The sequence below is a fragment of the Arvicanthis niloticus genome, chromosome 28 (assembly GCF_011762505.2).
Source record: "Arvicanthis niloticus isolate mArvNil1 chromosome 28, mArvNil1.pat.X, whole genome shotgun sequence".
Classification (NCBI taxonomy): Eukaryota; Metazoa; Chordata; class Mammalia; order Rodentia; family Muridae; genus Arvicanthis; species Arvicanthis niloticus.
The window spans coordinates 10,751,724-10,767,378 of NC_133436.1; the positions used below are offsets into that span (position 1 = coordinate 10,751,724).

General features: G+C 46.8%; 1 protein-coding gene across 7 annotated transcripts in view; it reads right to left on the reverse strand.

Annotated features, from left to right (window-relative positions):
- Arid1b (AT-rich interaction domain 1B) overlaps positions 1–15,655 on the reverse strand; it is a 348,947-nt gene that overhangs the window by 58,713 nt on the left and 274,579 nt on the right. For 5 of the 7 annotated variants that reach the window (XM_076926714.1, XM_076926709.1, XM_076926711.1 and 2 more), the window contains one exon: positions 7,753–7,932. The exons of the other annotated variants lie outside the window; for them this stretch is intronic. In XM_076926714.1, coding sequence (XP_076782829.1) covers positions 7,753–7,932 — 180 coding nt within the window. The remainder of the gene's footprint in view (positions 1–7,752; positions 7,933–15,655) is intronic. 7 annotated transcript variants of the gene reach the window in all.

The following is a 15,655-nucleotide window of genomic DNA, read 5'->3' on the forward strand; positions in this document are numbered from 1 at the left end:
TAAGCCAAGCAAAACACGAGAGGAACCGGCAGGAATGAGAAGTGCAGTCTTCATTCCATGTTTCTCTAATAGATTAGTAATTTGTTGGCACCAGCTCTGACAGAAAACAGATGGATGCAGCATTAGGCACAATGAAGGCAGCAGATGCCGGGCCAACCCACCTCAGCTGGACGGCTCCTGCAGCCAAGTCCGAGAGCCCACCGTTTTCAAGTGGGTTCATCTTGGCACGCCAGCTTTGGAAAATCAGTCACAAATGAATTCAGATTTCAACCCAGCAGGAGTTACATTCAAGCATCAGACAGAGGAAGCAGCCGCTACACCCTACTCAAGTCACTGCCATTCCTTTAGGAGCGTGCAGATAATTCTGTATCTGACAAGCATGCTGGGATCTGGTAGTCACAATCAATACTTCCCGGCCTGTTCTGAAACTGCTTCTCCTCTCACATGAGCTCTTGTGCCTGGGCCGTAAAGGCTAATGATGTGTATTATCCCCTTACACCGAGAAGGACAAAAGGTGACACGCTTCAAACTCAGACCTTCTACCTCGGGCAATAAGACCTGCATGAGAGTTACATGCTGTAAGATATACATTCACAGGGCTGGAGACACGGCTTCATGGTTAGGAAAGCTGACTGCTCCTGCAGAGGACCAGAGATCAGTTCCTATCAGCTCAGTCTGTAAGTCTGTCCTCTGTCCTCGGGAGGGCAGCAGGCACCCCAGAGGCAGGCCGGCCTGCTCACAAGCATCTGTGTATGACCATGGCTGAGCATCTGCCTTGCTCCTTGGCCAGTGTCCCCAGTTCAACAGCAGTCCTACACGAAGCCTGCATACTGAAAATTAACTTACACGTGAGAAGCAGACATGGTCCCACAGTCACCTGCACAATCAACACAGGTCTGTCGGCATGACCAGAAGCTCCTTCTGTAGGAAGTCAGCAGCACACCCCAGATGCACCATGGTGTTAAGTAGCTCACGGCTGGGATTAGAGTCCACTTGTGACCTGTTGCTAGTAGTTTTTGGCAGTTATGAAGTGAGCTCTGTGTGGATGGTTTTTTTTTTGTTGTTGTTGTTTTTTGTTTTATTTCTCTTGACAAATTCTAGGTAAGAGCAAGCTGGTTGCATGCTGATTTTAACTTGACAGGAAACCACCAGGCTTTGAGCACATAGCCGTTAGGTATCGCAGGGCAGTTACTGATGGCAGCCAGGACTTGATATTGTCAACTGTTCAAAAGTCCTGGCCGTTCTAACGGTCAAGGGACAGAATTCACCGTGGCTTTAATTTTCAATTTTTTCATGGCAGATAACTAAGTATTTTTCTTACATGTTTTGCTGGTAAAACCTTTCTATATTTATAACAACAACAACAACAACAATAACAACAACAGCAACAACAACAAATCGATGCATTAAAAACAAAACAGGAAACTCGTCTTTCTCCTGGGATCTACCATACAATCCTCTTTGGGTCACAGATCAAGTAGTTAAGAGGACATCAAATGGAGGGTGAAAATGAAGTCAACTGATTTTACTGACTCCTACTATTTGAAGGAATACTGGACTGTGCTTTGCACGCGTATGCAAGGCATCCTGCTTTTCCCGGGTCAACATGCATTTTAAACTCCCTTAAACTATAAAGTTTACACTCATTTTGCACTATATTTTTACTATGGTATAACTTTCAACTTAGAAGACCTCCTCCCTCCCCACATGTGTTATTAACAGTTCTTAAAAACAAACCTAATTACAAAGTAATGCAAGCTCAATACATAAAATAAACAACTGGCAAAGAGTTAGCCTTTGTTTCACGTCCTGTAAACTGGACACAGCACGCAACTCGCCTCTTATGCACTGCTGAATCCCCCTCATCCCAATTCCCCATCCCAAACGCACCTCCCCACCCCCCAAAAGGCAGGCAACCACATCTGGGCTGGATTCCTCTCCTTAGCAATAGTCATTCAAAAACTTGCTCTTTGGAGGCTTTTAAATGCCAGGCCTTGTGCCAGCTGCTGGGCATCCAACAGTGAACAGAGACGGAGAGCAGAGGTGGGCCAATGAAGGAACACAGAACATCTACAGATGTGCCTGAAACAGAGACATCTACAGAGTGGTGAGTGGCACAGAGGGGAGGGCTCACTCTTTCTTCTGGACCACCATCAGGGAAGCACCAAGACTGACAACTAATGCAGACCTCAGGACTACTGGAAGCAACCAAGTGCCAGTCTGACGGTGGGCAGATTGGGTCTGCATGTGTCCTTCAGAAAGCTGCATGTTGCTTCACCTATGATGGGGTGATGAATGGTCAGTAACCATTCAAGTGCTGGGGGGCAAACGTTTGTAGTAGCGGCTGCTGCAAGGCACAGTGAGTTTGTGAAGCAGACAAAAATCTGTTCTATGTGTCTGTATCAGTGAGCAGTCAAGACGGCATGGCATTATATGCCTACTCGATGTACAGTCCCAGCTGCATTCCTGAGGGGTGACACAAGAGTAGACAGCAACATGTACGTATGTGTGTGTGTAAAGACTACCCATGCTATAGCCAACCTTGTATAAAGTGCCATTTTCCATAACAAGAAACAAGGATTCTGAGAGTAAGACACTCATGTCCCACATGCTGCAGTGTCCTTGTGTCCAGAGGAGCTGCACCAGGCACAAGGAAGGGAGGATGCAGCAGGAGGCACCTGCTGAAGGTAGGCAAGGGGCAACCTTGACCTACGCCATTGGCTGCAGCATATAGTGTCCTGAAATACTGGGGGAACAGTCTTAGTGACCTGTGGAATGGAGTCCAGCACTGCTGGCTTTTACTACAGAGGGAGACCAGGAGCCTCGCAGGAGTCAAATGTACAGTTGCCTTATACAGTTTTCATTTTAAGTTAATCTGCACTGTAGATTCTCAATTTATAAAATTTGATCAAATCATGATGATCAAGTCTAAAAAATACTCATGCTTAAATTCTGTAATATGTCAGCTAAATTAGAGCATCCAAATATGACTTGAGTAGACTAACCACCTTGGCAATGCAATGGTCAGTCTTCTTCTTAGTATTAGGAAGACTGAGGATCAGACAGTCCTTTGATTGAAAACAACATAGGTAGGCTGAAGGATGAATGTCAAAGGTCAGTGTAGCAAGCATATTACCAGCTGTTTCAAGAGGAAATGGAGACAGGGCCACGAAGGAAGGGCCTGCCTAGAAAGAACCTCTGGAAGACTAACCAGGCTACTGATTAGTCTCCTGCAGAGCTGGGGTACTAGGTGCACCCCTCCTCTGGGAGGGCAAAATTCATCGAGTCTTCAGACTGAGATGGGACTTTAAGAATAGAGCTGGAAGCCCTGGGTCATGGTGACATTGGGCACCCGTGTGGGACTCTCAAATGGCTAGCAGGCTGACAGTTTCTGACATTTACAACTCGCTGGAACTGAAATAGTTGTAAAGTTACCATGCACTTCATGGTCCTGGAGCAGCGCACCCCAGCTGAGCATCATCTGAAATTTGCTTTGGCTGGATTTGTGAGAATAGAAGGAAAATCTAAGACTTAGAGGGGTCTTGTTACCTTAAAGACAGTCTTAAACCTTTCCAAAGTACCTTTTCCAAAGTCACTGGAGATTAAACTCCTTAGACCACCTGAAAACTGCAGTGCGAGCTCCAGCCCGTGCAGACACCAGATGCGCTTACATGAGTGGCAATTGGTGTGAATCCATACTCAGAATTACTGTTCCTGCCTAAAGCTGCTTACTCTAGCAAATCAAGGCTAGACCCTTGGTTCTGGCAGTAAGAGACAGCTGTTAAAAAATACTTGAGCACCATGCAGTGGTAGCTCACAAGTTTAATACCTATATTCGGGAGGCAGAGACAGGCTGATCTGTGAGTTTTGAGCCAGCCTGGTCTTCATAGTGAGTTCTAGGACAGTCAGGGCTACACAGAGGAACCTTGTCTTGAAAAACAAGAAAACAAACAAACAAACATTTGAGGATGGCCAGTACAGGATGCTTTTCTAGGGAAGACAGGCAAAGTAAAAGGCTATGAAGATCTGATTTCTGCCCTCTTTTGCCCAAATTCATCATTAATAATTAATGTTAATTACATAATTCCCTTCTATTTGCAGAAGTAAGTCCCTGAGGCCCTCTCTCCTTGTAAACACTTCGAAAGGGTAGTTATTACATGTGTTTGCTTGAAGGTAGCAAACTGCTATTTCATAAAATATGCTGTAATTAAACACTTTCACACATTTAGCTTGGTTTTCATCTTATTTGTATACTTAATAATTCAATTTTATAGCACTGCGATATATTTCTAACACCCTTCTCTCCTGTACCTCACAGGAGTTACCCTCCTAATCTCCTTCATATTTCTTCTTCATTGTGAATTTTAAATTTTAATTGATTTTTTTTATTTTTTGAGTCAAAGATGCACTTTGTAGCCAGGGCTGAGCTTAAACTTGCATCAATCCTCCTGCCTCAGCTACCAAGCACTGGGATTACAGCTGTGAATCACCTTGCTTGGAAGGTTCCTGATATTTCTGATACTTTTCCATTCTTACAGCTCCAAGATGGTATTCTTGGAAGCAGGCATCAGTCTAATCTCCCGACACTCGATGTCTGAGTGCCCAGGGAGTTGGGGGGGGGGGGACACTTAACTGCAGCCCCGGAGGTGGAAGCTTGCGGCCAGAGTAGTCTCTGCCGTTCCTCACCTTGGATTTGAAGCCTGGTCCTGCCTGTGAGTACAGAGAGTACATGGGCCAACCTGTCCAAATCTGGTTTTCTCACCTGCAAAGTGATGACCGGGTCACTCAGAACAGTCACTGCATCAAGAAGTGTGTACTGGTGCTACCCTTGGTCTCCTCCTTAGAGAAGCAGAGACAACCTGTCTGCCCCCTTGGCTCAGCACTCAGCCCTATACTCACTGGTGGTGTAGGAAGTATTGCTTTCTTCCTGTTTTTCCCACATAGTATCTTGATATGTAACTTAGGCTGGCCTCAAATTACGGCGATTCTCCTGCCTCTGCCTCCTGCATGCAGGGATTATAAGCATGAGCCACCACATCTGGTCCAGCTTCTTTGGACACTAAAATGGGATTTGCCAAAGCAGCTGTAAAAAGTCTTCCCCAGATAAAAGTTAAATTGTGTTAACAGACTGAAAGATGAGACTAAGGACCTGTCTTTCACATCCATGTCTTTCTTATTGCAACCCTTAACAAGAAGACACCAGCCAACTGCTTTAGTGATAATGTGAATACTTGTGAGGAAGAAGACGGGACATGGTGGTGGTGGTGGTGGTAGGGTCTCTGTTTAACAGGAATTCCAAGGAGGAACACATGGGCAGGGCATTCCTTGCTTGAACATGACAGTCTATATGGCCCGTGTCATTTAATATCCTTTAGTGTTTGCTGAGACAAGACAGGGGCCTGGGATTTGAACATGGGCAGAGCCTGGACCTTGGTTTTAAGCTCACTAGTGCCAGTGTGGCCCCTAGGAGGGGTCATCACTCTGGAGGAAATGGTGGTGTTGACGCCACACAGGAAGACAAGGTCAGAGGGCCTGAGTTGGGGAGTCTGGGCAGGGACACACAGCAGCTGTGGGAGCACCAGCCTTGCTTCAGAAGGTGCCTGTGGTCTGCTTGTTCAGTAAACCCACACCATGCCTTCCTGATGATACACCCCACTGATGTTATGGAAAAGGCCTTGGACCAGGAAACAACTTACTTCCAAGGTGACAGAAACAATGTCCTGGAGGAGAAGGAAGTCACAGGAAGAGCTCATGATTTCTTTTTCTTCTTCTTTTCTCTTCTTTCTTTCTTTCTTTCTTTCTTTCTTTCTTTCTTTCTTTTTTTTTTTTTTTTGAGACAGGGTTTCTCTGTGTAGCCCTGGCTGTCCTGGAACTCACTCTGTAGACCAGGCTGGCCTCAAACTCAGAAATCCGCCTGCCTCTGCCTCCCAAGTGCTGGGATTAAAGGCGTGCGCCACCACTGCCCGGTGAGCTCATGATTTCTAAGACAGTTTGAACATCTGCCTGGCTCAATGCTCTTAAAGAAAGGATAGTTCAATGCACTGATTTGGAGAATCTACAGGGTTTACTAAAAAAAAAAAAATAAATAAAATAAAAATAAAAAATGCATTCCTTAGCAGTGGCCTTTCCTGGTCTCAGCTCCTACAGCAGAGCTTGCGGCTTATGCACTGAGAACTTCTCAGAGGAGCCAAGGACTCACAAGCACCAAGCGTATGTGTAAAGCCTACAGGCTTCTGAATGAAACCCAAATGGCAGCCCTGGTTCTGAGAGCAGGGATCAGCTTTGTCCAGTTACATCTCAGGAAAGGCCCACAATTCAGTACCTACACAATTTACAAATACTTGTCCAAGCTTCTTTTCATGATAGCTAAGAAGCCCAGATTTGGTTGTTGAGAAGAGCCGGCTCAGGCCTGGCCAGGGTAGGCATGTGGAATCCCGCATCAGCCTGGCTCAGGCCCACCTCAGCTCAGCTGCAAACTGCTGCTTGCCACTCCTAGGCTTGCAGTATTAGCATGGAAGACTTCATGACATGCTACCAATTCAGTCACGCCAAACCGAGTCTCTGTCCATCTTGCCCACGTGCAAGTGAACAAAGCAGGAAGGGACCATTTGGAAAGGGTTTCTGATATCCTAAGAGTTCTCCTAGCAATAGAAATAGTGGGAAAGTAAGCACAATAAAGCAATAGACAGTAAAGAAACTGCCACATCGACAGCTCTGAGAACATCTCAGAGGCAGCTTCCAAACAACACACTGGTGATTCACTGTTTACAGACTGAGAAGGAGCAGCTACTGAGAAAGCCAGGGTCTCCAGGACACTTGCTGATCCTCAGAAATCCCCAATGGCTGGCTAGCCAGCCTCTAGGAACCTCAGCTTGTTTACTATACAGACACAGATCCCACCAAGACACAGGCTTCCTGTGGGTATGTCCAGCTCTGGCTGCAGGTCAAAGCAACTGGACATTTATTTGTCTTGACTTTGAATGTTCTGGCATTCTCAGATATGAGGACTTCCAGCAACTGTGCCAGATTATATTAGTCTTCCCAAATGATCCATTAATGTCTAATTTCAGTTCAGACAACAAAATGCAGGCAGGATAATTTAGATGTCCTACTACTAAAGTGAGTTCAAAATCCATCTATCAGCTTTGAAGTCTTGACAGCAGGGCTCTCCATGTACCTGACACTGCTGGGAGGCACCATGGAAACGGCGTATGTGGCTATGGCTCTGCATGTTTTCCCACTCCTTCCTGACTTCCTGCCTCAGGCCTACAGCCCTGGCAGGATGTGTTCTGTGAAGATGCAAGGGTCAGGGGAGTGGGAGCTACTGTGCATCTACTGAAGCACCTGAGGGAGGAAAGACCAGACCATGGACTGGACACCCTGCTGAGCAGAAAGCTTGTGGTCCTAAGGGGCTACCAGTACATGTGTGGGCTGCAAACTGACAAGCCCACACAAATGGCTGAAGTTTAAACTGGAGACGCTCTGAGGTCATACATGGCTATGCCTTTCTCTATCAGCACTTGGAACTACATCACAATATCAAGTCTACTCCTTAATGAATGCCACTCATGTGAGCAAGCACTTACTACTAACCATCCTGAAGTAAGCATCATGGGTTCACATTAACCTCCTCATCCGCCATAGCAACCAACAGAATTGTACTGCATGTTTATACCATCAAAACCTCAGTGAGCATGTTACGAAAACCCTACCAGGCCCCACCATGCATTTGAGAATGTCTTGCTCTGTTACCTTGGGGTCCATACTGGCTCATCTGTGGACCGTACGTGCCACTTGAGTTACTCTGCTGAAAGTTACTGATCCCAGGATGCATCTGGCCCCCAGGAGAAGGGTGAGGCGACATGGAGGGTCCTGTCTGCTGAGGTCCGTACTGAGACATCTGAGGGTTTCTCTGTGCGCCTGCCATAAAACCTACATGAGAAACAAAGAAACACAGAGAGGCAGGCGTCTTATCATTTCTGTGTACACGGTGCCCATGGGCTTGTGTAGAAGGCAGATGGTGAGAGGCTTGGTGCTACCAGACTCCCATAAAGAAACATCCAAAGACATCTCAAGCCAAGGGTGGAGCCTGGGAGGGTGCCATGAGGACACCCGGCCTTAATCCTGAACTCTTACTTGAGTTTCTGGAACTCCAGTAGTCAGTGGCCTTGATCAAAGGAACGTCACAGGAATGGGAAGAGGAGGCAGTCAGCATGACACCACCTTTGTAGATGCCTTGCAGATCCAACAATTACAGTGGGGCAACCTGCACTTATTCTGGCTTGGGCTGGGCATATGCCATCTCTGAGGACTATAGGTCCATGGCACCCAACCCTCTCCCCTTGCACCCTCAGCTCTCCTTGCTCTCCTCAGACAGCTGTTCAGCTAGATTCCTTAAAATAGCTTGGGGATCTGAGAAGAGCCAACACATAGTGTCCTTGCAGAGACCCCAGCCCATCTGTGCTCTGTACCTCTAGCTTGGAGTTTCCAGCCCTGAATCTGCTTTGCCTGTTGTACTTCCCGCCCTTTGTGTGATGCCATTACAGGCCTGGAAGCTTCCGTAGGATGTTCCCTTTGTCCTGTCATTTAGCCATTGGCCTGCCTTGATGACTGACATCTTCCTTGAAGGGCTCCTCTCTTCTGTTCTGTCTCCGCAGAGCCCACTCCCAGCTATGGCCTAACTACCACTTGTCCCTTCCTCTTATTTATTCTTTGCTACAAAGCTGCAAGACTTAACTTTTAGGACTGAAGAGAAGGTATCCGATCAAATCCTTCACTTGCGTAAGCCCTTGGCAGCTTTCCACTGCACCCGGTCTTAGACACGTGGTTTATCGGTGACCTCTCACACTGACCCTTTACTATAGCTTCTCTTCCTTCTCCACTGGCCTTCCTGTCCTTCACAAAGATGGTATCAAGCACTGTCCTTCAACCTGGCCTGATTCTCTCCTGTCCCTACTCCTTAGATGTCTCTCCATGTGCTCAGTGCTTTTACTGCTTTTCCTGGCTGCCCAACCTCAGGTTGCATCAACTTTCCCACATCTTCCCCAGACGCCTTCCGTAGCCTAGGGGCTGCATTATTATTAGTGTTTGTACATGTGTATGTGGTGTGTGTATGCATGTTCACATGTGTGTGGGTATACCTGTCTGCATATGCATGTGAAGGGCTGAATTTCACATTGGGTATCACCCTCATATCTACTGAGGCAGAATCTCTTGCTGACCCAGAGCTTGGCAGTTCCAGCTAGCTCAGCTTGACAGCTTGCCTCAGGAATCCAGCCTTACCTCCTGAGCGCTGGGATTAGAAGCAACTGCTACATCTACCTGGCTTTTATGTATGTTCTCGCATACCGGCCCGCCTGCATGCTTAGATGGAAGGCATCGTGGAGCCATTTCTCCACCCCCATGACTATTTATAGCTTGCTTATTCCTTTTCTTACTCACTGAGCAGCTCTACAAAAAGCAAAGACCATGTCTTTCTCAGTGCTTCAGCCTAAGTGTCTTGCAGTGGATGGCACATAGGCTGCACCCAGGTCCTTTTGCGAGTTTCCCTAAACAGGCTGGGTCTCCCTGCACAGCCTGCACCTCGTGTGCTCCTGCATGCAGGGATGGGCAGACACAGCACCACACCCAACCAAAACTGCCTTTTGAATATCTGCGCAGACACCGGAGACTCTGTGGAGCATAACACAGCAGGGACTTGATAAATAGGTTTTTTAAATGCGCCAAGCCAACATGTATTTAAGTTATTCAGAAATGCAATGTTAGAAAAATCCACTTTAGTCGGTTAGGACAACAGAAGTATGAGTTTAAAGTAGCACTCACAGAAGGGAGCCATAGGCAAGTCTCAGTAGCAGGAGTGAGGGTGAGAATGCTCCTGTTCCTCAGTGGAGGCGCTGGCTGGGCAGAGGCAGGCGCGCCTGCTCAGAGCCTCAGCTGGGCCTCTGCAGCTGCAGGGAAGGCAGAGCTGTGCGAAGGCAGTGTAAGCCAGGGAGAGCAACACTATCAGGTAACAGACACCATGGTTTACTGAGGACAAGATGAGATCTTTTAACATGGCTTGTGCCTAGGAGACTAAAGTGAAAGCAGAGACAGCTTTCTTCTTATTATTATTCTAGTTAATTTATTTATAAAGAGAAATCTTATGAAATCAGGCTCTCCTAGAAAAAAATGTTTGCTTTGCCAATCCGAAAGCAAACATGAATCAGAGCGCTAAAATCACTGTAAACGACTGCGCCTTCAACATGGCACAGAACGATATCCGAGCTTTACTGGGGAATTTTTAGGTTTTTCAGAGTCCTGGTTAATAAAAATGGCACTCAGTACCACGGCGACTGTGTGCAATGGCTTTCCTTGGCCCCTTTAGCATTTGATTGTCCCTCAACTGTGAAGGTGCCGCTGTTTAAGGACTCACTTGCTGCCCCAGCACCCCCTACAGTCACTGCTGCTGCTGGGACACGTCCTATGGCTGGAGTTGATCACAGAGGTTCTGAGAAGTCTTGCCTCAGCAAGTTACTTCATTCCTGGGCATTCACTCAGTCCTTGAAGATACAGCCATCAGATGACAGTTCTACTCAAATGAATCCAAAATATCATTTGTATTGTATAGAAAACAAAATTTGTACAAAGGCTTTATTTAAAAGGAGGCTGAGGGCAAAACATAAATCCTGGGGACCATGACAGCATCAAAATCCTGTAACTTAGAGACAAAGCTCTACGGGTGTGGCCTCTACCTCCCATGTAGACATTTGGATCAGAAAGCCAATTTTCTCTGTAGCCTTTTAAAATGTTCAAATTATAAGGAGTTCCTTTTCTTTTCTATGGCCTCATGCAGGACGTGGCAAACATGCTACCACCGAGCCACACATGTAGTCCAGCAGAACTTCTTAAAAGTCTTGCTTCCTTGTTTCTGTAGGTCACCCCCTTTCCTTTCCCTGTGCCCTCATCACTTCCCTGACTTGTCTCAGCAATTGCCAACTGACTGTACAGGGCTGGGGGCAGAAGGTCTTGTTCCAGGGTTGTACTGTTAGCAACTCAGAAGCTAGTTGGAGAGTCAGATGTTTACTGAATGCACTGCAGTGCACATTCACGGTAACTTGTGACTTTATGTACTCGCTCCCAGGCCGCAGCTGTTTCCTCTTAAAATGAAGATTCCTGTAAGTTCAACAGAACCAGCATGGGAAAGTGCAACGGAAGTTCCTGGTGCACAAACACCGAAGCTTTGACTCCTGGATGGTCCATGCATTCAGATAGTTTCCAGATAGAAAGATAAGCTGGTGTTTATTTCTGCATCTGCTTTACTTCTGTATGTGGAATCTGCATCACCTGGGCACTTAGGTATGCATACATCCCAAGGGGTTTTGGGAAAAGCAACCCACTTGTTCTGCTTCCCAAGGGTCTCCTGTCTAGGGCAGCCATTGCTTCAGTATGTTCTCTCTGAGGCGTGTGTGTGTGTGTGTGTGTGTGTGTGTTATATTCTACTTTTTTTTTCTCTTGAGTAAATATAAACACAGTTCAAATGCTCCTTTGAGTTTGGTTCTACCATTCATCTGTACACATATCTGTTACTGTCTCCTGACCAGTATCCTTCCTACAGACAGCAGTGATCTCCCAACAGACAAGGGCTTACAGCCTTCTCTGTAGTCCACAGAAAGTTAGACTCTTGGTTTGTTGGCCAGGTACTGCCACAACAGCAAAGTGACAGGATTTGCACACTTTCCGTGATGTGCATCACAAGGAAAGGTCTGAAGGGGAATGGTGCTTGAGGTTATAAGTCAGCTAGAGGCCCATACAACGTCTAACTCAGACTCAGCTACACGGCAGCAGTAATCCTGATTGTTTCTTTTAGGCAGTGTGGGGAATGGGACCTAGGACCTAACGTCTGATTAGCATCTATGACCACTGCGCTACACTCCTAGTTCCTAAGACTTGCAATTTCTAAAGAGTTATGGAATCCTGACTCAATCTTGTAAAACATTGGTAAAAAGTGAGACAGAAGCTGCTTGAAAAACGAGTTTCTACTCTGTCTAACTATAGAAACAACACATACATGTTTATTTTTGTGTCCCCACTTGTGAAGTGGGGACAGTTTTATTTGCCGTACAGGAGTGCTATGAGTGAAAAAAAATCTATCCTGATCAACTCCCTAGCAGCAGCATAAGCTCCCAACACAGACCGCCGACGGCAACTCGGCTGTCCCCTCGGGGTCAGCAGGAGAGGAGGTCTGGGCCGGAGCAACATGGTTTAGGGTTAGCTCTGGTGTCCAGGTCAGCTGTGTAGACGGCAATCAGACTCTTAACCTCTGGCCTCTCCCTTCTCATCTTAAAAGGCTGAAGCTTGACAGTGGGCCAGCATGCTCTCATTAGCTAGCTAGTTAGTCCCCCCACACCCTCTCAATTTTTTGAGACAGGATTTTTCTATGTAGCCCAGACTGTCCTGGAACTTGCTCTGAAGACCAGGCTGGCCTCGAACTCAGACATCCACCTGCCTCCTGAGTGCTGGGATTAAAGGTGTGTGTCACCAGTGCTCAGCTTCTAGTTAGCCATCATTCTAGTCAGACATTTTTCTCCTGAAGGGTGAGGGTGAGCTGGTGGTGGGCTAAATAGTTCCATAGTTTCCATAAATATTTCTTTGGACTCAGACTTTATTTTTGTTATTACTTTAAAATTTTATTGAAGAAAATGGGCATTATTTTTCCCACTCTCCCAAAAAAAAAAAAAAAATCAAAATTCAATGAAAATGTTTCTGGCTATTTATGGTGTTAATATTTATTTGCCTATATTTTGCTTTTAGCAGGTTATTACGGAAGGCTGCTTGTGGCAGCTGGAGAAGAAAGAACTTGACAGCTGAGGGACTGCAGCTGTGCTTGTACAAGGTGTGAAGTGTCACTCTTTGGAAGCCAAACTTTCTAGCAAGGGAAGCACAGAGAATGAGATGAATTGCCTCTACACCGAGTCACTGTATGTGGGAAAGAATTGCATGTCTCAACCAAGTATTGAGCAGGAAAAAGTTCAAACTTGGGACAAAGCACTAGATAGGTAATTACTTGTATTATATAAAACAATGCTTCTTAGAAACTGCATGAAGATAAACTTTACATAGTTCATACACATGCATGTAAACATACTAATGCACACACAGACAAATGCACTGCCTCTGAGTCCTGTACTGCATCTATGTGTCTCTCACAAACACTGGCTTTCTCACACTGCAAATGAAGACTGACGGGTTTCTGACGTCAAAATCATGCGCTTTAGGAAGGAGAAATCTGAGCAGCACTGATTTTCTCGGAGCAGGCTAGGAGAGATGCACACCTTCTGATCTGCCTCCATGAGCTGCCGCATTGAGAGAGGGGCTGTGGGGCACTCTTCCTTCCCTGGGTTACAGGATCCTTCTGAGAGTCAAGTAAGCAAAGGGTATGTGAAAGCATAATTCTGTACGCAAGAGCCCTGTGGATGCTAAACAAAGAACCATGATGCCATATAGTGAGCCGATGGGGGTGCTGAACTGAAACATCAAGCTGGCTGGCTTGGTTCCTGACAATGGTGCAGGTATCTCCCTGCATGCCACTCTAGCCTTCATCAACTATAGAGAAAAAGACCATTTTTAAAAGGAAAAGATGAGATCCTTCTGCTTTCAGACTTTAACATTTGATGGAATAGAAAATAAAGCATCAAAGGGAAAAGTGATGACCTGTCAGGGCTATTTGTAACCCCTACTTCAGTATATACATGTGTGCAAGTGTGTGCGTGAGCTTATGTACGTATGTGTGCAGGATGTGTGGAGGCCTAAGCCTGATTGCATCCCACATTATTCACTGATACAAGGCTCTCAGTCAAACTTGGGGTTTGCCAATATGGTTATCCTCACTGGCCAGCATTCTCTGGGATTTCCTGTTTCTGAAGTAGAGGTTCGAAGTACAGATAGGCCATCACACTCACCAGGCAACATGTGGGTGCTTGGGCATCAAACTTAGGTCCTCATGCTCGCACAGTGAGTGCCGGAACCACTGGGTCACCTCTCTCCCCTGCCTACTTAATTTTATATAATACGATTAAAAGTAGTATATCTTAGCTAACAATGACTTTACTAAGTGCTGGATACTGGGCAAAGTCCTGGGTGCTAGGAAGATAACTGGGCCATATGGTGTCCACGCTGAAGGAACTGTTTCTCTGGTGGGAGACACACTCACAGACAACTCAGGATGGGACAGGTAACATGGTACAGTGAGAGAGCAGGGCAGCTGCTACGGGACCTGCAGAGGCGGCCTTTCCTTGTAGTCAAGGACGCTCACTGGGCTTGAAGGGCAAACCTGAGGTGCCCTGTACTCAGCATACTCCACTGTCCACTGCCGTCGCTCGCTCGCTCGCTTGCTCGCCACTGATCTTTTATCTGTTAGTTCCCTTTTATGGTTAGTTGAACTCTCCCAGCTCCTAAAAGCCAACAAGAGACCACAGCCACAGGAAAACCCAGGGCCCTCTTCCCATCAGCCTCTAACCAGAAGCCTCACAACCACACCCACCCCTTGTTGGCTTTCCTCTGTGAACAGAGTCTTGGTTGTATAAATGGCCTGTGCCTTCAGGGACACTCCGACCTGTCTTCTCACACTTCTTTAGGGACCAGAATATTTGCTCAGCTCACTGCTGACTGCTCCACAGAAGTGACCTGGCTTGAAAGCCTGGAACACTTACACTTCCACCTCAGGCCCCACTCTGCTACCGTAGCAGCCCTGGCTCCCATCACTCTCAGGCGCTGTGAGCTTCTGAGACTCACAAGCATCTATGCATCTAGTCACTTGGCAAAGCATTCGAGACCAGGTCTCATGTTCTAGGTAAGGTGCTGTTCCCAGAGGTAACAGTGTTTGACATGTTATAAGCACCATTTTTGTAGAGGTAGCCTCATTAGTAGCTCATTGAAGTTTCAAAGCATCCTGAGGACAGCAGCTACTCATGGAGTTCAAATACACAGCACACAGCTCATAGGAGCCATTTTATACCACAGGGACTTAAACACAGCACACAGCTATAGGAGACACTTATGCCCTCACTGATGTATGCTCGGGAGCACCTGCATGTTTTATTTATTCATGTGCCCTCTATGGCCCCAACAGCCTTCATCACTATTATGTGCAAGATGCAGTCAGATGGGAAGAGAAGCCCACCAGAGGAGGCACAGTGAGACACTCTGCTCAGCAGCCTCTGTTGAGTGCTGTCATTGGCATGGACGCTCCCTCACGCTTCCGCTGCCACCATCCTTGGTCTTGCAGGAAACTGCTTCACATGCTTCACTATCGGCATGCACAGCCTGTGTGCTGGAGCAGCCGGCATGCTGACATGGCGATTTGTTCCTGTAACTGGCTCTTTCCCACAGACTGAGCACCGGAGGCTCCCCTGCAGGCAGTGAGCACCTCAGGTAGGCACCTGAGGCTCCCCCACAGACTGTAAGCACCTGAGACTTTAAACCTTTCCTTATCTGTTCAGGCAGTTACTGGGTGTAGGGCTAAAGCAAACACAGGGCAGGAAACAGGGTTGTTTACTCCATTTAAATATCTGCCAGGTGCCTCTGCCCATCTCCACTACGCCTGCAGTCACAAAGACTGTGGGTTCTGATCAGAAAACCCAGGCCAGAATGTGGAGTTACCACAGAGCAGTTAGCCTGC